General features: G+C 32.7%; 3 protein-coding genes across 3 annotated transcripts; all 3 read left to right on the top strand.

The window, feature by feature from the left end:
- The first annotated feature begins 3,371 nt into the window (after window positions 1–3,371).
- LOC132731032 (uncharacterized) lies at window positions 3,372–7,475 on the top strand. The gene is made up of 2 exons (XM_060717131.1): window positions 3,372–3,481; window positions 4,471–7,475. The coding sequence occupies exon 2, from the start codon at window positions 4,492–4,494 to the stop codon at window positions 6,559–6,561; it is 2,070 nt and encodes a 689-aa protein (XP_060573114.1). The 5' UTR covers window positions 3,372–3,481; window positions 4,471–4,491; the 3' UTR covers window positions 6,562–7,475.
- Window positions 7,476–13,115: 5,640 nt separating this feature from the next.
- Window positions 13,116–17,834, top strand: LOC132731031 (uncharacterized). Its single transcript, XM_060717130.1, has 4 exons — window positions 13,116–13,281; window positions 13,679–13,902; window positions 14,994–15,095; window positions 15,535–17,834. Exons 1-4 carry the CDS (start codon window positions 13,242–13,244, stop codon window positions 15,880–15,882), a joined length of 714 nt encoding a protein of 237 aa, XP_060573113.1. The 5' UTR covers window positions 13,116–13,241; the 3' UTR covers window positions 15,883–17,834.
- A 2,850-nt stretch (window positions 17,835–20,684) lies between these two features.
- Window positions 20,685–24,171, top strand: LOC132731027 (uncharacterized). The gene is made up of 2 exons (XM_060717125.1): window positions 20,685–23,328; window positions 23,825–24,171. Exons 1-2 carry the CDS (start codon window positions 20,685–20,687, stop codon window positions 24,169–24,171), a joined length of 2,991 nt encoding a protein of 996 aa, XP_060573108.1.
- The last annotated feature ends 1,225 nt before the right edge of the window (window positions 24,172–25,396 follow it).

Here is a 25,396-nt window from a genome sequence, read left to right as displayed (position 1 = left end):
ATAATAACACGAGTGGTCAACCATGTGACACCTTTGTTATATTATAAGGACTTGGACCCATTTAGCGTTTTGTGCGTGTCCAGCCGCTTTTCCCAAATTTCAGGGGCCTAAGCGTATTATTCATCATCATTATTATACATATATGTGGTCGCCCATTCCACAAAAACATTGACTTTTCAAAGAACCATCAAATCATATGACTTAAATATGCGTTTGTTGTGAAATTAGATTAATGTATTACCATATAATCTCTTATTTATGTAATTATTGAAAAAAAAAATCAGCACGATTGGATCATTATGAACGCAAATATGTAACAGTTTATAAATGAACATATGCATGTACAATATGAACTTATAAGATGTGTTAATTAAGTGTATTGTTTTGTCGCGCTCCCTATAGTTTTACAGTTAATGTCGTCTTCATCATCAACTGTTGTCTTGTTCATTTGAACGACTTTAAAAAGGTCAATTATGTAAAATAGCAGAAAAAGAGCGGTACTTAAATCAAACTTTGAGGGATGATGTCTGTCAAAATATCAAATGCCACTGTCAATGCAATTTTCAGCTGTAAAGAGCCTATGTTCGATTATTAAAAAAATATAACCTAAGTGTGATCAAATACCTTACAGGGCAATGAATCTTCAAAAAGTTAACTACACTATAGTTAAAAGATATCAAATCCTTGGCAGCACTATGAAATTGACCTTGTTGGTGTTGGGCCTTGGAAGACCACAGGGCATGAGACTCTTGTTGGTTTTCTATAAGAAATTCAATGAGCGCATTAATTTTAGTTAAAAAATATTGTTAACAAACAATATGTTCTTATTTTTTACAATATTTTTTAACCTTTGCGTCAGATGATGTGTGTTCATTGTTCCGATTTTCATAATCTAAGTCCTGTTTTTTTTTCTTTTATAATTACCCGACACTTGAACTTCTATTTAAAATCCGAAGTAAGATAATAATACGGAAAAGTGCTGCCATATTTTTAATATTCATGGGAAATTGACGTTCTCTTTACATTTTGTAAATAAACATATAATAAACATGTACACAAAATTTCAATAAAATCGGATACAAAATTAATAGTACACTTTCAAGTATTTCTAAGGTAATCGCAGTGAAACTGGCCCAACGTCGTAACGACGTCACGCTCAACGCATGTATGAGAGTCACCCAAAACACGCACCTAGTCCTTCTCGAAATACTCTCCGTGAAAGGAAACACACTTTTTACCACGGTTGATCCATGACATGAAACTATTAAAGTAGGAGCCATTATTTATCTCTGAAATTGCACCTTGCACCGCGTAGGACAACTCGTCCACATCATCAAAGTGTTCTCCCCGCAGCTGGTATTATGCTTGCTGCATTCGGCTTTCGGCTATGCGTCATTCTATCTTATGACATTCGTCATTCATGCTGAGTAAATAGACCCAAATACAAACAGTTGCAGGTTAAGTTATTGAATTAATATACCAGATCAACAAATGAATAATAATTTATCGTTAAATAACGATATCAACATACAATTAAGCAAGACGCACATAGCAGAAAGCATAATGTGCATGAAAGAAAGCAACATGTAAAGTCAGAATGCAAGATGTACAAGTCAGAATGCATGATGTACAAGTCAGAATGCAAGATGTACAAGTCAGAATGCAAGATGTACAAGTTAGAAAGCACGATGTAACGTAAGAAAGCAAGATGTAATTTTGGCGTTAATATTCTTCCATACTTTATTACTGTATAAGTTTTATTCAGCTAACTTGGAAAATAAGGAAATAGGGACACTTTACCGCGTATTTATTGAACAGCCCTCGTAAAAGCATGAAACTACGCGTATGATTAAGTGTCTTGATTTAAGCGAATTTTATGTACATTTCTGTTTTTATCTTTTTAAGATCATCTAAACGTATACTTCGTATACCTGCTTATTAAAGATAATTGCAAAATTTGACTAAGATTGGTATTAAACGCATATAATTAATTAAGTATTCAGTATTGTATACATTTTTAATTACGTCAAAATTAAAAAAACAACCCTCCAGTCTCACGGCTAACAATGGTTATCCACATTAATTAAACAATCAATAAAGTAACCAACCTGCATCAGTCGATACATGTGTTTAATTGAATACAATTAAAGTCGTGGTTGATACAACCACAGTTGCAGTAATTCAAAGATGATTTCATGCAAAAAACCCCAAGGAAGATAACCTAAATAACTGATATTTCCTGATAAAAATTCCTCATATTTTACCTTTAAACAAATCTGGACAAAGGGGTAATTTGACGGAAAAATAAATTTTAAAGTAAATGTCTTTTTTACATCAATCGTTCAATAAATTCATTTTGAACCTACACTCATTCAATATCCTTCAGATACGTACGAATTTACCTAAAATCTTAATTACATCATAATGCCTTCTGTTTTACACTCATAATTACGCTTCAAACATAATAACACGGAAAAAACAGAAATACACCAATTATGACTTGTGGATTTAAATTAAAAGTGCAAAGCACAAAAAAAAAGAAAACTGACACGCGCGAGGTATGTTAAACCTTCGTTCTCAAACCGCAGTTATGTTTTATTAAGACATTGTCATGTCTAACAACAGTCCCATGGTACAATTTTAGCCATGATTTAAAAAGTTATTTTTTTGTATATTCCTATCAACTTTACGGCAAATGTTCCTTCTTCCTTACAATTAATGTGTGGAAATGTCCGTCGCTGAGATGCAATGAAGATGGTTATTAATGTTCTAGAAAAGAGGAGATCCAGCGAGGAAGCAAACTGAGTTTGTTAAAAGTTGTTCATTAGAGATAATGGATCAACATCTTTCGCTCTCTGTCACCGGCTAGAGCAGGATTTATTTATCGACACACAACGTAAAGGCATTAATGTTCCCGAATGATCACAAAAATATAACACCCTGCAATGAAGAACTGGGCCACTGCCTATTTGATATCTGCTGCTATGAGTATAAAATGATCCCACAAGAATCAAGTGCCATCGTCTCTTTAGGTTCGAATCGTATATGAAATATTTATCAATGTAATGGAAAGGTCGGTGACTTGCGAGAAATAATACTTTTTATTTCTATGATTATTTAAAAACGTTATTACTATTATCATATATAAAGTCAATGTAGAGAATAATGTTTAAAATTATATTTTTATATTTTTTCCAAACATACACACTTGTTTTAAAGCTTAAACCAAGGCAATAATGTTTTGCCATATTTTTGCACGATTTATTGATTATATTTCAATGTAAATATGTAGTATAACGTAAATATCGTTTTGCTGCCCCCTATTTGGACATCTTCCAAATCTTAATTCGGTCGGAAAAATAAAAGTATTGTTTTAAACAATGTCACTCTACCATTAAGTGGTTGAAAGAAACGTAATCTTATACTGTCATTTCATTTTAATTTTAATGCAAGGTTAAGAAGAAACATAGTTTTTCAGAAGGTAACATTTATACATTCTTTTTACAAACGTTGTTTATTTCAAACTCTGACATAAATAATAATTCTTTTAGTTTGTTAAATTGCGTGTTCATAAATGTTGAAATTCTCTTAAAATGAATAAGAATGATAATGTGACATTATTAACTATTGTCTTGACACTTAAACTGTTTGTTTTATTTTTCAAAAATATTTATTTCTCTCTAAGCATAATAAACTTAATGATTCAGCATATCTGATGATAATTGACAGCCTCTGAATATCATTAGGGTGAAAATATATGTCATTTGACTATGTGTTTTGTCTAGAAATAGAAAAGCGTATGATAATATCACTTTTGTCGCAAGGGCCGCAAATGCTTTCAGAGTACAGTGAGTTCTTTCTTCTTGTCAGTGCCGTTTGACTAATATTTAAACGGTTGATAATATAACTTAAATATTTTGATGCTGGAACTGTTAAAAGAAGCATACAAACAATGTCAGTTTCTAATCACTACCTTCACTATTCCACAAGGTAAAGGTTGATTAGGAAACAACTCAAACTAGTTCACAGTTGTGCACATTTTCCCAGGCACACAATTAACTACTGGCTGCACAATCTCATTATTTTGATACAGATACTGTTAAAAGTAGCAACAAACAATGTCAATTTCTAAGAATAACCTTCACGCGGTAAAGGTTGAAATTAAGGTTCTAAAATACATTATTGTGCACAATACTCCCTGAGAAATTACATTTGGACAATTGAAACGTCGCTGTTAGTTTTAAAAATGAAGTGTTTTCTTTCTTGAACAAACAGTAATTTGTGTAACGCTGGTCGTAGTCGGCGATAAAATACCAACAACGTAGTCTGAACAAGTTTTCTTTATGTGCAATTCTAATTATTATCTACAACTTTGGTTTATTATTCTATTCTATTCTAACCGAAATATCAAAACTGTATATATTTAATGTACGCACCTTTTAATTTAATTATTATATATTTCTCACATAGCCCTGATTGTAGACCCCAACAATGTGGAACAACGTAGAGCAAACAGAACGGGATTCTTTGCACCTGTATGAACTTTGTTGTGAGGTGGGAATGGCACAAGAAGATATTAAACAAAGGAACTGGTTCAGTGATTATTCAAACTCACTTTTTAGTATTGAGGGTATTGCTAACTACGGGTCTGACGTTGACTACATGTTTCATGCAATAAATGTCGGAAGTTCAGCAGAGGGCATCGCTCTAGAGCGCCTCGGGTCAGATATCAATGTAATGATGACTGTGTCAGGTACTAGGATTGCCCCGCAGAGGCAGTCTGAAGGTCAAGCTGAGTCACACCTTTTCAAGGTCATTCAAACATACCACCCATCATATGTCAGATTACAATGTGTTTTCATGGGTACAAGTCCAAGTAGATCAATAATGTCGACGCCAAATTGTTGTTTGGCAGACGAACAAGGAAGAATGATTTTGGCGGGAAAACTTCTGACTGATGCATACAGCAATAATACTACAGGTACAATAAGTGCGCCTGCAATATCTGGTGTTATGAGAAATACAATTTCTCCAATTTTATGCATCCATTCACCAGTATGGCCCCTCGCTGCAAGGGAATGGGCGTTTAGAGTGAGAAGGTATATTTGGCCAACCGTGGAATTGAAGAAATTCATTCTACAGCATGGATGTCACGTTGTTCCTATTGGAAACTCACAGAGTCCAAACAAGCATATTGAATGGCGATGGTCATTTTCATTAGCCGAGAAGCTTCTGGTTCGCACATTCAACATTACACAAATGCAGTGCTATTTTCTTGTGAAACTACTGGTAACGTATGTTATCAACCCAATGGTAATTGAAGGGATCACTTCATATCAGGTTAAAACGATCATGCTCCATATGGTCGAAAGTACACATCCTGCTGAATGGACAAGGGAGAAACTTGCAGCATGTTTTGTTGGCTGTTTGCAGAAACTACTGCAATGTCTTGAGGATGGAAGTTTGCCACATTATTTCATCCCGAGTCATAATCTATTTTTGCCACGTCTACAGGGGGATACCAGAATCAGGCTAGCTGCTGTAGTTACAGGAGTTCTAGAAAAGGGATGGCAATGCATTTTACAGTGTCTCCCGCCAAATCTCAATATGCTTTTAGCGAGGCATAAAATACAGATAAGATGTGATTGCTGTGACACACATTGGGGCACGGAAGGCTGTGAAAGAAGCGTTTCCATGGTGGAAAGATGTTACACTATGTTCAACATGACAATACGAGTTGTTCTGCGTCTCACGGAAAGACCCGATATTCAGGGAACGATAGACGCCATGCTTATGTTTCTCGAATACCCGACAATGCGCGATCCGGTTCACTTTCCTGATGTTCCGGCAACTGGGATCGTCAAACAGGTGATTAAAAGTCATTTGGGCATACTCTATATGGGTCTGTCAAATACATACCCTTACAACCGGAAAGGAGGGTCACAAAACCTTTTACCGACTGCAGTGAAATACCTTGATGATGCAGCTGGTGTAGATGCTGCTGCTACAAAACTAAAACTTGCTACATTTCACTACATGACAGAAAATTACGACGAAAGTATCAAAATTATTATGCAACTTCTTCGGCAATTTAACGAGTACATCGTTAACACAACTGGTGATAAAACCAGGAGGATGAAATCATGCAAACGACCGCTGTCTCTTCGGAAGCATCGCTCGGTTACGTCTCTACTAGGAAATGCCCCATCTTTGCTGGAATGGGCTGCATTAGAGATAGCGTTCTCCCCATGGGAAGTGGCGTATGCCCCTGAAGCGATACAGATGCTGAAAGATCGGGAACCGATTACAGACGATGATACAGATCATAAAGGGTTTGTCTTTGTGGACGCTAATGTGTATGCCTATTTTCTTCTAGCATTGTCCTATAACAATATCCATAGACCCGTACACAGACAGCAAGCCGTCGAAAATCTGCAGCTTCTTGTCAAGAATGGGGAAAATGCTGACATTCATTACCCGGAAGTTGCTAGATTTCTTCTTCCGTATGTGAAAGAAAGAAAGCACAAAAATTGTCTTTTGTGTCATGTCAGAGTGTTTTAGAAAAAGATTGACAGTAGATATTTCCGTGTCTGTTGCTATAGAAGTATATTGTAATAGTTGCTAAAGAAGTATATTGTCATACATTTCAAATTTCAAGGAGATATAAACATTAAACATATTTATTATAGTTGTGATAAAGTGTGTTTAACAATATTTACAGTGTTATACGGAACAGGTGGTAACTATTAACGGAATTTATGTCATGAGGACATGAACTGAACAAAAGATGTTTATACGTCTGACGAAAAGTTATTACTCTATAACATGACATATTTTCACTCCTTAGGTAAAACAAAAATATTATATTCATGTGACAAGCGATAGCAAAAGTAAAGTCAGAAATGAAATCTGACACGAGCAATGAACTATTTTAAGTTGCTTTAAGCTTCCGTATATAACGCTTTGTTTAGTATTACTTTCTATATTAGAAATATGTGTTTAAATACACATCTGTCATTATTAAAATCAATATTTATTTAAGACTTTGACAAGTGACATTTGTTACTATTATTTACCCATACTTATGAACACTCTTTTCTACTTTCAATCACGTTTAAAAGTGCTTAGCAATAAAACAATCATTAAATGTAAACTATCAAAAATACAATTATAGTCTAGCACAAGACATTTTTGAACAATATAATCTTTTATATAAATCCCACAAAACGCAGAGGTGCGCAAATCAACATAAAATCGACCAAATACTTCCCCAGCATACTTGATATGAAAACGTACTATTCTAAGGGATTGTTGTCCCAGTAGTTATGGTGGCAGCATTAAAAACCAGGGATCTGGACCAAGACCATGTTTCAGCATGTGACGCCAGTAGCCGTAAGATCCAGAAAGGGATCTTGAGAGTGGTTTAAATAGAACACAAAGTTTCTTCACAACCTAATGTAAATAAATAATGTTAAAACAAAAAATATACTTTGTTTTGATGGATAATTTAACAACGAACATAAAAAAGCCTTAAAATCAGTTTCATAAAGCTTGATTGACCGAAAACCTCTTACAGTAACTTACAGGCCTATTATGCCCCAGATACGCTTTTATGTTTTTATTTCTCACAGGTTTTTATTTTTGGTAATAATTAATTATTTTTCAATTATCATTTCCCTGTAATTATTTTTAAAAGCTCATTTTTGCCCAATTTCCAAAACCATCTTTTATTCCTAGTTTACAGTTAGTAGTCAGTTACAGTGATTCAGTATTTTGTATGAAAATCCAAATTATTCTTTGTTTACATTTTGCTACTTTTATTGCAAACAATTTCTCATTCAGCGCTTATCTCCAAATGTGATAAGCATCTACCATGCCTAAAACTATTATTTAAACTTTAAAAATTCATGCTTGCACTTTCTAATGCAGTCAAAATTCATTCCTTTCTGAGGCATAAAGTGTCTTTAAAGAAAAAAAAGCAGACTATAGTTAACAGCTAGATAAGTTTTCAGCATAGTTTTTAAAATATTATTTGACATTGACATAGCACTTAAATGGTTTTGTTTTGCAAGCTTAGATAATGTAGTTTAAAGCTCTTATTATCATCAATAGTAACAAATGTGGATTATGGTACAACTGTTGAAGGCGTCTTGCTTTTTAGTGAATAAGTTTGGCACAAAACAAGCAGATTTGAATATAAATACATGTATATGTACTGTCATGCTGTAAATTCTAAGATATCTGCAGAACTCGTGACGAATTTACTGACCTTACTCTAGGTATTTGTGAACTGTTTAATTTTATTTCTTATAATTAATATTATATACATGTATTAAAGAGAATATCAATACAGACATCTACATCGATCTCAACGGAAAAGAAAGTGGGAACGTTTCAAACCTTTTTCCATTGTAAAATCCTGCTTATTAAATTATATCAACTTGGGTAAATTAAAATGAGCAAGATCCAAGACATATAGTAATATATATATAATATCTGTTCGGATACCCCTTCCTTCACTTTCACTTCTTAATTTATAAGTGATTTTCATACGAATTTCCAAAACTAACTTAACCAATTTAAGAATACGTTGTAAGGATTTTATACGATATCCTGAAATAAAAACGTTTTATCGTTGGTATGCACTGATGTAGGCGAAAATAAAATTCTTCCCATAGCTTAATTTTGAATAAATAAATCTTCACACAAGACAGACAAATAGTGTATGTACACTGTGATATACTGAGTCATCTTTATCTAAATGAAGAAAGATGGTACATGTACATGTTGACCTAACTGGCCATAATCTGAGCAAATGACAAGAGCGTGGTCACTAAGTTTCCTCGTTAGCATAATGAAATGAGCCGTGTCACGACAAAACCAACATAGTGCGTTTGCGACCAGCATGGATCCAGACCAGCCTGCGCATCCGCGCAGTCTGATCAGGATCCATGCTGTTCGCTATCGGTTTCTCTACTTGTTATATAGTTGGTAAGCGAACAGCATGGATCCTGATCAGACTGCGCGGATGCGCAGGCTGGTCTGGATCCATGCTGGTCGCAAACGCACTATGTTGGTTTTGTCGTGACGCGGCTCAAATGGTACCATTTCTGAAAGCAACATTTGAAATGTTGAATGCGATGCATATTGAAGCTATAAATTTTCCTACAACAATGATTTATATCTTACATAGCCACAATAACGAGACATTTCGACACGTGCAACCAATAAACATGAAATACTTTGAAGATTTAAAACCTAATTCTCAAACCATTGACTCAAATTATAGAACGTAAATCATAATTATTTATTCTATAGTAATTAATTAATTTATTAAGATACTGATATATATTAAATAATCTTTGTTTAGAAAATTGATATTGATTTATGTAATTTCACAAAAGAAATTGAATGATTACCGCATAAGATAAGGAACTTTGTGTTATAGATCGAAAAATTCAATAGAATTCACATATGTGTTATTTTACGGATAAATATCAATTGCAATTCATTGTAAAAAGTATATTTCTGTGACCAAATAACAACAAGGTGTCGTTTTTTTAACAGTATGAAAACTAAGACCAACAAGGAAGAGCGCGACATTCAATGAAGCACCCCACAGAAATAAATAAATAAATAACTTAATAAATAATTAAAATAATTCATTACAAACAAATGTACTTAATAAAAAGGAAAACAAAAAAGAGTGGAGAGAGCAAAAGGGCGAAGAACTGACTAGATGTTTTGAAGCAAAACACGACAAAACAACAAAACATACATCTTAGAAAAATTGAAACGGTCAGAGGCACAGTCACTAATGGTGATCTTTAATTGGTTAATAATGCATCAAAATAGATTTTTTTTTAATGCGTTTATTTAAGGTCGCCGCCGGAAAGCCCATATGGGCGACCGTACACTCAAGTCGGGCCATCCTAGAGCGTCCCGCCGAGATTTTTCGTCGATTTTTTCCAGCTTTATTGGTGGAGGAAGACCCCAGGTGCTCCTCCGGGCATTATTTCAGGCACGAGCGGGCACCTAGGTAGAACCACCGACCTTCCGTAAGCCAGCTGGATGGCTTCCTCACATGAAAGATTTCGACCCGAGTGAGGATCGAACCTACAGCGGTGAGGGACCTGTGATCTCAAGTCAGCGACCTTAACCACTCGGCGGTTATCATGGAACCTTCAATGTGACACGTAAGTGTCAAGCCATAAAAAGCAGCATATGGCCCCAAAGTTAAAAAATGCGTGTGGCCTAAACGAGAAAACAATGGGCGGAACTTAATAAAATGGAATTTATTTTGAAAGGGGATTCAGAGGTTATGAGACCTGCATATCACAGATAAGACGTCAAAATGACATATTTAAAAAACAGGCTACATATCCTAAGGGTGATTCAACAGTATTCAAGTGAGGGATACTGGAACCATCCAACAAGAAAATAGCTGAATAGAAAGAACTAAATTACCACAAGCACAACAATAATGTCGTGCTGGACGATCTTTAAGGATCGGAAATATAACATCTCTGATTGAATGTACGGGGCGACTTTTTACAGCCGCTACACGGAACAAACAACGCTGATGTGGCGATAAAATAGAGAAAATAAGAATCCGTAAAGAAAGTCCAACTCGGCAAAATTGAAAATGTTGCAGGCTCGGTTTCATGGACGGTACTGTAAAGTGCAAACTACCGTCAACGCCCCTAGCACCGGCTTAAGTAGAATTCAACATTTAACATGAACTGGTACAATTTTGAATTTTGAAACATCACTCTTAACCCAGCTCCAACATCTTCCTGTTCAACCAAACAGTGTAAATAAAATGGGTCCCCTAACATCTTTTATGGTTACAAAAGGTGAAATAAGTTAAACACAGAAATAAGTATAAAAAGAAAAAGGCCTTTTCTGTTTTCTGAAATCGTGACGTCATTTACAGGGGTTTCACAAACTGGTTTCACAGAAACGTAATTTTTACGAATTATCCGTTTATGAACAACTTATTCTTTTTGTTAATTTCATTTTCATTTTACCAAAAACTAAAATTCTATTTATACTGGATATAAAAATAATAAAAGAAATAATTTATTAATTTAGAAATAAAAATAAATCTGTTTACGGAAACGGGCGAGAGGTAACGGATGTGCCGATAAGTTACGTAGAATGCCGTCAAGGCACGGAAAACCCATTCCATTTATTAAATGAAGGTAGAGAATACAAAAATACAGCAGAAAAAGAGGAAAACGTAGTGTCCAACTGTAAAGGGGTAAACACTAATATAAGCATTGCAGCATACCTTAACACAGTAGGGACATACCCTCAAGCTCCTTTATATAAAACGATAAATAAGTTAAGAAAAGACAAAAATTTAGATCACATCTCCATAGAAATCAGGCTATGTATTTTATGCCATTTATTGTAATAACTGTCTCTAATAACTTAAACACATTCGCTAAAGACTGTCTTGTACCTACCTAAAAACTTTTAGTTAGAAATTCTTTCTAAAACAACCAAAAACAACAGAAATTTAAGCCTGTCGATTGCTTATTTTTAGGAGTATTCCCAGTTTGTTTTCTGGTAAAATAAATCACAATGAAATGAAATTGCTAAACATGGAGATACTTATGTCAGGGTAGCAGTCACTCTAGTGGTTTATCAAACATAATTTTCTGTAAAACCACTTTTATATCAATATTATAATTTTGTTTCTTATTGTACGTTTATGAAATATATCTATGTTTTATAACGTTTATCAAGTATTTGATATTAACGGTGATAATGATTATTTATAAGCGTAATTGTCACCAAAAATAGCATTATGCATTATCAAATATTCTATTAATAACAAATGTATTACTCAAACAATATGTAATTTCAGTAATAATGGTGAAATATCACAAAGGTGCACTATTTGTTAAAATAAATCTGTTCGCTAAATATCTATACTTATAAATGAACATCATTCGATTATCAATCAAACATGACAGGTGTAAACGTCAGCCATTTGCTAATAACTGTTGATTGGTTGACCCTACCTTGTAGCGAAACCACAGAATTTTGGCTATTTGATCATTGACCATCCCGACCTTGAAATATTGAGCAAAACATCATTACATTTCTTGTATTTCGTTTTCTTCAGATTCATTTATCTCAACAAAATGAAAAATACCTTACACATGTTAAATGAGAAAATTGTACATATGAAAAAGCTGAAGTTGTAAAAGTTGAAGCAATTATTATGATTCAGTATGAATGCATTGTTATCAATTATCATTAACATTTACAAGCATGGTCTGATTTGGATTGCAAATGATCCAGAAGTGCTAGCTAGTTCACTAGGCTAAATAAATTTATGAGTTAGATACAGGTTAATGTGTCATAATCTACATAGTTTAATTACATTCATAGAAACAGTGTCTCACAAGCGAAATACTTCAAAATAACGCAGGTAATAATAACATCCCGTTTAGGTCTTTAACAAACACTATTAATCAAAAAGCAGGGCGGAAAAGAAATAACCATAGTCTCAAAGTTCGAATATATGTCATTCCTGTTTAAACATACCGTCTGAGATACGTTAAAGAGAAAATACTTTTATATATACATTGTACTTTTAAAATATTGTTCGTGTCAGTATATCAGAATCTGCACTCCCTCAATGTTGTAAGTTGTCGAGTGACGTAGTGATAGTTTAATTACTGTCATACAGCTGTTACATCAAATTAATATGGTTTCTATTATTGCAGTAATATTTTCATCATTAAACATAAAATCATGCTTAATTTAAGGCGTATCGCTAAAAGGAAGACCTAGAGCCAGGCATAAATTTCAGATTTTTTTTGGCTTACAATGCTAAATATGGAGAATACTTGGTCATAATAGAGTAAACAGAAAATTCCCTTCGAGTAATTTTACCGCCCAGTATTTAACGTTTAACGTAATTTGTGAAGAGCGTGTGAAACATACCGTGAGACGCGACGCGGATTTTTAAAACAAATAGCGTAACACTGGGAGGGTCACGGAGTGTTGTTCCGGGTTTTATAGCATGTGCTCGCTGGATGTATACATAGTAGGATGGTAAGAAAGTTTCATAAAATACTATTTTTAGATATTTTTGTAATTGGGGAGATCTCTCATGTACTAAATGACATCAATTGATTCATATAAAAGGTAGATTATGGCGAGATTCAAACAATAAATTATTTTGTCAGCTAGAAAGAACATTGTGATAATTAGACAAAAATATGAAAAACAATTTAGCATCAAAAGTATTTAAGAAAATTTGTAAGTATAAAATACATAGAAAAATATTCAGCAATTTAGATAATTTACAATTTTCATTACGATTTAAACATTTAATATAATAAATATTTGCTTTTCAAATACATATTGAACAGGCAACATAATAATTAAGAGAAGAAAATGAATGTTTTATTGATAAAAAAACATGATTACTTTATGACAATGATAAAATATTGAATTAGATACTGATAATGATGATAATTAATTAAATATTTCTGTGAATACATATATATTCAAAAGTGCATTAAGATTTATATATTTATATATTCTTTCATAAGCTGAAGCGATGGTTATTTTTCATTCTAAATTATTATTATTATATCTTTATTATATTATTTTGATCTTTTTAAACTTAATTTTCTTATAAATTTTCTTTCAGGTCACATCTATACTTGTAGACAATTAACAGGACTATTTCTAACTGTTATGTTAGCAATGTCAAATGCAAATCCTATTTTGCAAGCATCACTTCAACCTGAAAAACCATGTAATGTTCTTAATAAAGGAGGAAAATTTGTGATTCAGCCAAAAGATGTTACGATGGATGACCTTATCAAACGAACAACAGGTGTCAATGACACTGCTAAAAGGATCAAAGACTTTGTAAGGATCTTTTATTTTTGAAGCTTAAGATATAGCCAGAGTTAAAGTGTCAATGTTAGAGTTAAGTTAAATGATGAAAAGTATGATGATAAATATTAGCAAAATGTAATGAACTATAAGTATGAAATTTCTGAGGACACTTTTCTTAAAAGAGCTGAGCATTTAAATGTTGAGAGGCACTGCAGAAAAGGCGTGACTTTGGAAAAGGTTTAATGCTTTAAGTTCGTGCTAGGAAGTGAATTATATACAGTAAATATTTTTTTTCTGCAGAATTATATATATAATTTGCTACGGGGGCAATAGCTCTTTTTGAAGCATATTTGTATAACAAGTGTAAATCTGTTTTACATGTATTGTTCTCATGTAAATCAGGCAACAAAATCGTTCGTATACATTAATTAGGATTGGTCATTTCATAGGTAGATAAACCAATGTATACTGTAACAGTGACTCGATGACCAATAACGTATATTCACGTAAAAGTTAACGTAACACGTCAATTCATGTCGTTTACTATACCGTGGAATTCCATTCATATTCTGAATCACTGTCGTTAAACGCTTACACCGTTTATGTGGTCACTCAAGCGGTTTTTAACGTTTCGACCTATGTTTAATAACAATTAAGTTGCGGTAAAGGAAAATATGCGGTAGCAGTTTTACATTTTCCTTATCTGTCGCATCAATCACGACTGAAAACTGATCTTTTTTTAGAACATTGGCTGTGTTGTGAAGATTAATTTATTCACTAGGAAATAATTAAAAGTTAATAGAATAAAACAGATTTGTCTAACTGCATAAAGGGGAAGTAAAATGATTTATGCGTATCGTCCTTGTTATGAGATTATCAAAGAACTTATAAAACATTTCGGGGTTTTCCAGACCAATGAAAGAACGTCAAACATGTGTTTTGACACTTCTTCTCTTTCATTCTATCAATTTTCATAACGTTCATTATGGTTATATAAGTCCTAAAATATAACATAAACCTGCAAGTACGTGTATTTGATAACTCTTAACTTTATATCCATAAATTTGATAAAATTTGCTTGATATATATCTTTATTTCAAATGTGCTATTTTTGATTTTAGATAAAAACGGAAATACAAGAAACAAATTTACCAACATTCAACTTCATATCAAAAGAAGAATTTACAGTTACTGACAAAAAGAAAACAAAAGCATCGACAAATGTAAGTATTTAAGAAATTAATTAACTATATTAGCAACAAAAACTGACAAGAGCATTGCGTGTATCTTTTGGTTGATATAAGTTACTGAAAGTGGTGATAAATAATGATTCTGAAAAGTTTGATAGTGAGTTAATCATCTTACAGCATCACTTGACAAACCTTAAATAAACATTTTACGTTTAACACACCTTTGCTGCATTTAATGTTTAAAATAATTGCTAGGGGCAAATGCATTGATGTTTATAGCTACATAAAATTGTTGTTTTTCAAACACGCTTACTTTTGCATCATTGAATTGATCCAATGTATAAAAGAAATCGCTCATTTGTTTGAGAAAATTAATTACATTATACATACTGTGTGCGGTCCTTTAACGAAAACCGCACATCTAGACAGGAAAAAGTATTTCTTATTATCTCTGCTTTTTTTTATATTTCAGTTTAGTTTAGCTTTGAAAGACCACTACAAACTACTGTCGAAGCTTATAAGTTACACAGAATATGCAAGAACTAGTGATAGAATAGGAAAGCAACACGATAGACCGGAAACACTAAAAGGCAAGCTTCGTGCTCTTGAAGATCAACTATACCAGATCATGTGCGACATCAAAATAGCACTAATAGGACAAAATGATACCGCAAAATTAACTGTTTCTGATGAACTAGTGTCGCCTAGATTCAAAGCCCATGCAGAAGCAGAATACAACGAAACAAAGAGGGCATATTACCTTATGAATGATTGTCAGGACATTATGGGGTTTTTAAAGCAAATGTTCACTGTGATGTAGAACTTGTATACCTTTGTCGATATATTGTACAGGTTTAAATGCAAATACGCAAATATTTCGCGGAAAAACGTGATTTTATCATATACTTTTGACAGATTTTACACTGTGTGCGTGAGAACCAGAAAGATAGACGCATGCATAGGCAATACGAAAGATAGTTACTAGTCGTGTTGCGACCGTCAACTTTATTGATGCATGTTTTGAAAAACGTTATTGTATTCTCGCCCAACTCACGTTCTAGCTTTTGAATTACAGATGTTTTAATTTGTATAAGCGAGGGCGTTTATATCATGAAATGAATGACTAATTGTTTCAATTTTACAATGACTGTGATATATACGTGCAATATAATTTAATTTATATATATTTATTTCTATTTAAACTTAATTTATTGAATTGTTTTAATAAGGTATGATACCGTCCAAAGGCATTTAAATAATAATTTTAATGTAATTATTTATTTATTTTTTCCAATATTTATTTCATCTGAATCACCTTTACTACTTTTATCATAATTAGCATCCATCATTTGCAAAGTAGAATATTTACTCATACTAATTACACTGACATGCCTTCTTATATGACTCACACATATATCTTAATTATCTATGATATAATTGACCTTTATTATGTCTTCGGGTGATATATTGGTTACTTTCTGCAGCAGATACTGTACTTTTAATTTAATATTGACCCTAATGATTAGTTTTGCAATTTGAGGACATATCAGGATTTTGGATGTTTAATACCATATGCTATCATAATAAATTACGAAGCAAATGGGATACTATAATTAGCTCCACTTTGTGGCCATGCCTTAATATAGAAAAGAATGCAAAATTAAAATACGTAATGCCCAAAATAAATTGTCAATCAAATTAAATATTCCGGCATAAAGTTTTGACAATTCTCGTAAAATTTTGACAAATGAAATAAAAAAAGATATTTAAAAGAATATAATAAAATAAAAATATCTGACATAAAATTAATTAACAAATTCAAGAGAAAAAACGGAAAAGGCTAGGCACTAATGAAGACGCTGAATTTTGAAGTAACAATACCTTTATAGAAATAATAGTAAAGATAGAACACCTTATAGTTTTTCTACTTCCTTTACAAGAGTAAATAGGTTTAGATCTAGGTTGTATCTTTGGTGATTCATGATGACAAATTCAGTTAGTGACATATGTTCGAAATTCATCATTTTGTTACCAAGTCTCGTGTTTCCTTGTTCCCTTATGTAAACTTTTTAACAATTTCCTTTCATCATGTGATGAAATAATGTATGACTGAAGTCTCATTTTCTAAACTTCTTTCTAGATTCTAATTGGTTATGGTAAGGATATAGTTTTAAAAGGGAAATCATTTACAGAAGGATGCAACACTTAATTTAACATATTTATATAATCACTGTCTCTTTCTATTCATAGCTTACTCGTGACCTTGTTGGATCATAATTATTATGTTGAATAGATTGTTGTAGCAATACAGTTGATTTGTTAGCTTTGAAATTCTTGGTCGAGTTGATTTTACATCGGTAATTTATCTTCATTTTGTTAACAATGAAACAAGAAATTTGCATAGAAAATCGTTGGCCATTAAAGTGTTTTGCCTATTTATCTAGATTTATGGCTCACGTTATGTTCCCATTCAACGTAAAATATCTATTGTCTCATTAAATTAATATATTTATTACCATAGAAACAGTAATGCTCACTTTATGTCAAATTATTTATTGAACACATTCATTGGTTTATTTGATATTTGTTTTGTTGTTATTCACTCTGTTATACATTTATATTTTTGTCCATTTTTGCGCCTATTTATTTTTCATTTTCTTCCATAATCACTCCATTTCATAATTGTCATTATTGCGTTATTCCAAAGCTCACTGTTAAATCCATATTGTTTGCATTGCCATTGCTTTAATTTTTATGAAATATATGTCTAAAATAAATAACAAACTAGTTTTGTTTTATTTGTAAATACTTTACTTTGAAGGTTAAGCGTATCTTTATACCCTTGTCCGAATTTCCTTTTTAAAACTTTTTTAATTTATGTCCAGATAAATTTGAAGTCACTTAGTCAGACAATATGGTTGACCTGCATCTAAATCGTCAGCAAATATAAGGTTTTGTCATTTTTATGTATAAAAAATGAAATCGAAGCATAATCGTTGTAGTCAGAGTTATGGCATTTAATGCCAACTTAATTTATTTTGACTTTACATTAATTTATACATTGTTCGTGGTACAACAGATTTAAACGAATTTTTTCTGCAAAAGATGATGTTGTTAATTATACATAACTACTAATACATTTTCGTCTTTCACACTTTTATCAATACTGCTAAGTCGGATTTGCATATGCTGTGACATTGATTTCATCAATCTACTTTTCGTCAATTCATTATTTTTATTTCAATTATACGCCCAAATCTGTCAAAAGGGAGTGTAGACATGGAAATACAGTTGATTAAAGACAATATATAATGGATTTTTATTTCGTTTTTCTCTGAAATTTGCATAATTTTAAACAATATATAGAATTTTGCCTGATAAAAAATAATTACACACCCATTGAAAAAGCAATTTAGCATAAATGAAACATTATTGACTTCTTTATTTTTTTTCTTTATTTTACGATCAATTTTTCAGCTGTGTAAGAAAATATAAATTGTATTTCAAAGATAAGGTTGTTGTAATAAACTGAAAAATAAAATGGCGTACCAGTCTTAATTTAGTTTTAGTTATATATTAATAGAAAAGGGAAGGAAATGGACGAAAAGCTGAGAAAGGCGAACAGGTTGGTAATGGGATACTAAAATAGGTGTTCCAACATGACATAAATGGGACGTTTCCGTGTTCATTGTCAGTTATTTCAGCATTAAGGCCAAGCATATTTTACAATTAGTTTACAAGCAGAATTAAAATTATTTATTTTTGAACAGATCGTATTTTAGATCTGAGATATAGCAAAGGTAATAAATAGTTCTGATGAAAATAGATTTAATATACTATTACAATGTGAACCTCCGTGACGTGAATGTATTAAACTCGGTGAACCTGCCCACGCTTGCTTGATGTTTCCTTTTTAAAACGCGCAACTAAAACGTTTTTGACATGTCTTCATAATAAATTAAAATTATTTCGGTTTATTCAATTAACAAGATTCCAAACATTTTAAACATACTTACATTTTATACATGTATATTCTGAATAGATTAGATCACTTTGTACAGAATTGCAAAGTTATGATTCAACAATACAATATATGGGCATAGAGATACCATTTCATTTCATTAGTTTTAGCTGTCTATACAAATCATACACGAGGAAACAGACTTCACATATTATTATTAACTTTGTTTTCTTAAAGAACTTCAAGGAAAAACTCCATAATGCTATATAATGTCTTTTTCTTTTCTGTCTTGCATTAAATTATGCAGTTTAAAAGTGCAGGCTGTCATAATATCTACGGGAAGTATTTTTTTATCATTTCCGAAAAAATAGATACAGTTATAAGAATATTTCTCCTTTACTGCTTGCGTATTATGTACGTGTACTTTTATATCATAAAATATATTTTACTACTACATCTCAATATTGTGTATAAAGAAACGTTACTGTACCAGTTCAAGGGACTTGATAAAAAGAAATTTCTCATACATTAAAAAAAAAGAAAGAGAATTGTTTTGTTTCGAAAAAAAAAGGAAAGAAAAGAATAAAATCTCACTTATTCGCAACAATATTTTAAAAGGGCAGCATAAAATTTTGCACAGCATCACATAAAAACACGATACATGAATAATGTTGATGCACATATATAAACAAATTTCATACTAAGAATGAAAAGTAAACAGTGTAGAACAGTGCTTATACAATAGCAAAACAACAAGTTGAAGAAAAAAAGATAACAACAAACAACTGGGAACAACTTTAGCCTTATAAAGAAAAGATCGTATCCAAAAATATTTACCCACGGGAAAAAGATCAACATTTCGTTCGGTGTCAACAAAAATGGTGGGCAATATGTTTAATCTCGTCTTTAAGTTTATTTTTATATTAATCAACTCAGGAAAATCATATAACATACAAAAGGGTATGTATATTTTTTATTTAAAAAAAATCAAACAATATGGAAATGGTTATAATCTTATGAGTACTAGAAATCAAGTTTTTTATCATTAAAAATTTCTAAACATGGACTTTGTCACATGTGTTTTTATTGATCGTTAGATTGCATAAGTTTTACAATATATACTACAATTTTAAACCTTATCAAAATTCAATTTTTATAGAAAGAAGTGCAATGAATTTTACTTACTGGTGTGAACATGATTGGCGGGCTTAAAAGCTACAATTTCACGAGATATGGAAGAGTGCTTGTAAATTGAGATAAAGATTCATGTCAAAATATTAAAGAAGCATTAATGAACTTAGCAGTTAAATGAAATACAAGCGTTGCGATCAGGTTATTGAGTTGCATTCAATTATAACGTGCCATACGTTGTTTAAGGACCATTTTATCGTTCTCCCTTATATGTAAAGATAGGATAAACTTTGAAAAACATACGAATTCATATAACAGTATATATTATATAATACACTATTATTGGTCAAATAAAATACGTTTCCTTACATTTTTAGAATGAATTGCTTCCGACAAAATGAAGGTTTTTTTTTATTAAGTAAAACATATGCATAACGCTATTCATTTCTAACAAATACTAACAGAAAATGTATGTGAATTCTACTTTCTTTAAATTGTGCTTTTAAAGTAATGGCACACACAAATTAAGTATGTCTGAATTTTCAGAAATGGTTTACGTGAAACAGGTTAGTGTCAGTGATTTAGAAGAGAGCTACCCGCAAACAGTTACTTTATCCATACATAGAGACGCGATGAGTAAGCCACTCTTTGAAGTATTTCTTGAAAAATATCTTGATGAAATAGATTTCACTTCAAATGAAATTGACGCTTTACAAGGATTGCTTAGTGATAAAGCTGAAAGTATCGAAAATGGTAAAACGAAACGTCAGTTATACCAAGCCAAGCAAGGGCAAACATTTGTTGGAGTAAACAGGGTATCGGAAAATCAATTTCAGATACAAGGAAAGCTTTGCATAGATGGTAATGTCATAGAAATTCAGCCGTTAGACGAAATGTCACATCAATCAAAGCACTTTTTCTCTCTGAAAAGGAATGGTGAAAGTGATGAATGCCCGACCAATGAAAAACATCAGAGAAACGAACTGGGCATTATAAAAAAGAAACTACCCAATTTCAAACTTTCCAATGCCTTTGGCACATATTCGAGGGAAGCAAAGTCGAAAGACAGAGTAAAACGTGAAATCGAACATTTGACTATCGATCTGCTCATGGTCATCGATTTTGCAGCATATAGCTGGTGGAAAGATATGGTTGGCAAGCCAGATAGCCAGGATTTTGAAATAATGGCAAAAGTCAGACAGTATTATGCTTATATATTCAAGGGTATCGACGACAGGTTTGGTAGCATTCAAAATCAAGGTTTTAAAATTGATCTTGCATTTGCTGGATTGTTTGTTGCTAAAACTGAGATCGAGTCTTACTGGACTACAAAGAGCGTTATTGACGGAGACGGAGAAAGTATACGTGTAATGGTTAATTCATCTGAAGCTCTAGAAAAGTTTCAAAAGTGGCTTGATGAATCAAATTTTCTTCCAAAATACGATCATGCAATGCTGTTCACAGGAACAAATCTGACTTATGCTGGTAGCCCTGGAAATACAGGATTAGCATTTGCATCATCGATGTGTCGAAACATATCAAACTCGTCAATAGTTGAAGATATATTCGAATACAGAACTGTCACATTTGCAACCCAGCAAATTGCACGTGCTCTTGGTACAAGAGATGATATGGACAACAATGACTGTCTCGAGTTCTTTAACTACATGATGGTCCCAAAGTTCAAGTTGCCGATAAAGTCATTCGGATCAAATAAATGGAAGTTTTCACAATGTTCCGAACAGTACATTAATGACTATATAGTAGAACTGAATGATGATGGATTAACGTGCTTGAAAGAATCATCATTAGAAGTAAGATACCCCCCTGAATTAGCCGGATTGATTACTGAATTGCCCGGTGTTACATATACTGGTAGACAGCAATGCGAAAATGCGCTTGGTTTGGGCTCAGATGTTTGCCGTAAAGAAATAAAAACAGAATATTCGAAAATTTGCGGAGGACTATTGTGTACATTTCCGGGGTCAGAGTATTGTGGATTTATTCTACCAGCAGATGGAACTCCATGTGGTAACAAAAAATATTGCCATGAAGGTAGCTGTATTGAAAATAACAGTGCTCCCGCGAGCTCTGACACTTGCGCATTTGGCAATGAACCAAACATAGGCTGCTTCAACCTTGTTGTAAGTGAACCAAGTCAGTGCTACATTGCCGACATTAGACATACGTGTTGCCAGACTTGTGAAGCATTATTTACCGGGATTACTGGTTGTGAATACGGTGATAGGTCTGATGATTGTATGCGGATTGAGTGTGAGAACGGCGATCAAGATTATGCACCGAAGACATGTTGCTTAACATGCTTCGATGGACCTACACCATTTGCTAGACCACAACTGAGTACCATGACAGAAATGTCAGTGTCACATACATCTACTACTGCAACAACAGCAATAACTACAGCTGGAATTACATCAACAGCATCGAATCCTACAACAACTTCACAATCATCGATATTACCTCTTACATATGCTAACCATACTCCTTCAACGTTTTCTTCTCTATGGACAACAGCTGCAACAGCGAAATCATCGGATAACCCTTCCTCGTCGACTTCATATATCTTGTCTTCTACAACGTCCTCAACCTTTATCCCCACTTCAGATAAACAAGCTCCCCGTGTAGATACAACAACCATTGAAGATAAGCAAAGTACACTTAATGTTATTAAATTACCAACTTCAAGTGCTTCTTCTGCAAGTACATATGAAGAATATCAAGATATATTTGATGGACACACAACTAATATTCAACCTAATTTCGACAGCAGAATTACAACCTCAGCGTTCGATGATGTCGAATACTTGACAACAGAACTTCCAACATCTGAGAAACCATCGGTAGATGCAACTAACAATGCTGAACAACCATCTACATCTCAGCTATTACAGTCTATAAAAACGTCTATAGCAACAACGGAGGCATCTCAAAATTATGCGTCCGCCGGATCACAAACGACAACGGAAAGTGTTCCAGAAACAACCACAGTCCGTCCTGTCCAAAGGGACAAATGTGCAATTACACCGATTTGTAACTGCATTGTTAAAGTAGCTCCAGTTTCGAGTACAATCCCTGTCTCTAGTGCGACATCTTCAAAACAAAAATCATCGGACCATAGTTCTGCAACAAAATGTAATTCTGCTTATCATAAAGGTAAGTATAGTTACAAAATATCGATATAAAATTTTGAATGCAATAAAACTCAAACTGACCTATTGTAATACCGTATATATGTGCAATTTCTTCTGTTTTCTTTTAGATCTTTGCAAAAGTAACTAAACAGTATATGGCAATGAGTGTTAATAAAATAACGAATGGTATTATATGTGTTGATGTTTTCCATGGAAGTCTCTTCTCTCCCAGCTATCATTTAGTTAACATCACGCTTAATTAATAAATGGCAGTTTATTCTCTAAAGATATAATTTATGCCCTTTCAGTCTGTTAGGGAAATTATTCTGTGCCAGGTGTTGCATATAACACAAATTTATGACGTATATTATTATATTGTTTTTAAATTCATAACATATGTGACAAAATAGTTTTACAAAAGCATCTTTTACAAAACATTTATTGATGGGCTAATCTTAATGTCATGTACGTATATTTGCAAGTGACAATTTATCACATTGTTATCTCTTTATATACAGACACTAACCAATCGTTGATAAACAGATTATTCTTTAAAAGTCTGGCCGGGTCAATGAAGAAAAGTCAACGTCGTATTAGTAACAGCGTATACCGAAACATAAAGGCGTTATATACAGCTATCAGTGGACATCTTAAGGGATTTCATCGAGAGTATGAAAACGAAAACGAGTCCGGCCGAGAGGGAAATGAGATTCGGTCAAATGATGACGACGATGTGAACAGAAAGCTAAAGCCTATTTGGAAGAAGCAGTATCGTGATTTAATCAGTAATCTGAAAAGGGACATCAGGGAAATGCGCTACAGGGTTCTTGCTTTGCTTAATAGGCATCTTAGGGACATTACATAAGTAGTTAAAACTGAGACGCAATTGTTAGTACACGTTTATATAATAGTAATCCAGACTTCCTGAATAAATATCAAGATTGAAAAGTACTTCACGTATTGTGCTATCTACTTTGTGAATTGTACGTTGAGTCTTAAAAACGCCAAAGAAATGTCGTTATATTATGGTAAACAGGCGATAGATTGTCAATTGGTGCAGAAACCATAATTTACGCAGAGGCATGTGTCAGAGCAATAAAAGAAGTCGGACTTTTTAAAAGGCACATTAAGCCTCATAAATGAATATTTTTTCATCTTTTCTATTTCATTTTTAGTTTTTTTCACAGTACAAAACATTTATGAATAAACATACAATATATAGAGATACATGTATTTGTTTAAAAAGGTTTAAAAAAAATACGATTTTACAAGGATTATAAAAAAAAGTTATCCAACAGTACCTTACCAATATAGTGAAACATTATTAGTGCCAGACCTACTTTCAACATAACATTAATAAAATATTCCTTTTCTGAAGTTTTTTCTTCTTTTTTTGCCCAAACAATAAGGGTGACCCCATTTATTATCCCCGTCCAAATGATCACCCCATACTAACCTTACAAATTCTCTTGAACATATACATATAGCAGAATTAAATATACATATTCATAATTGACAAGAATTCGTGATTTCAAAAGAGTAGGTTGTTGACGTACCCTAATTGATGGCACCATTTTATTGGATAAAAAATGAAAAGAAAAAAAAGATAGATGATTGAAATTTTCTGAAGTTATTATATTGTAGTATCATAGACCTTCTTGTAATATAATGAACGATTCCCAATTTAACATTGTTACTTAACCTAATTTAAACCTTTGATGTTGTCTGCTTCAAATATAATCTTAAGAAACTGTCAATAGAATATTCAATATGAAATAATGTCAGTATGGCAAACAGCAAAGAACCAGATCTGACAGCGAGTAACTTGGCTGTTGGCCCAGTTTCAAACTGGTTGAATGATAATGCTCAGCACTGTAAGGGTTATCAAAATCATCCAATCTCACTCTGTTGATATCTCAAGGGAAACAACTCCTACTATTTCAATGTTGATGTTCAATTAAGAGTTGTACATTGTACCTCTTGTTTTGAATATTTTATGCATTATAACCACAAGGAAGAAAAACTTAAAAAGACATAGGTATTAAAGGTGTTTAAGAGAAAAAGAAACAAAAGTCATTGTGTGAATGGAT

Source organism: Ruditapes philippinarum, unplaced genomic scaffold, assembly GCF_026571515.1.
Source record: "Ruditapes philippinarum isolate M1 unplaced genomic scaffold, ASM2657151v2 ctg2854_1_1_1_1, whole genome shotgun sequence".
NCBI classification, from domain to species: Eukaryota; Metazoa; Mollusca; class Bivalvia; order Venerida; family Veneridae; genus Ruditapes; species Ruditapes philippinarum.
The sequence above is the reverse complement of the archived record's forward strand: the minus strand, read 5'-3'. Positions and strand labels throughout refer to the sequence as shown.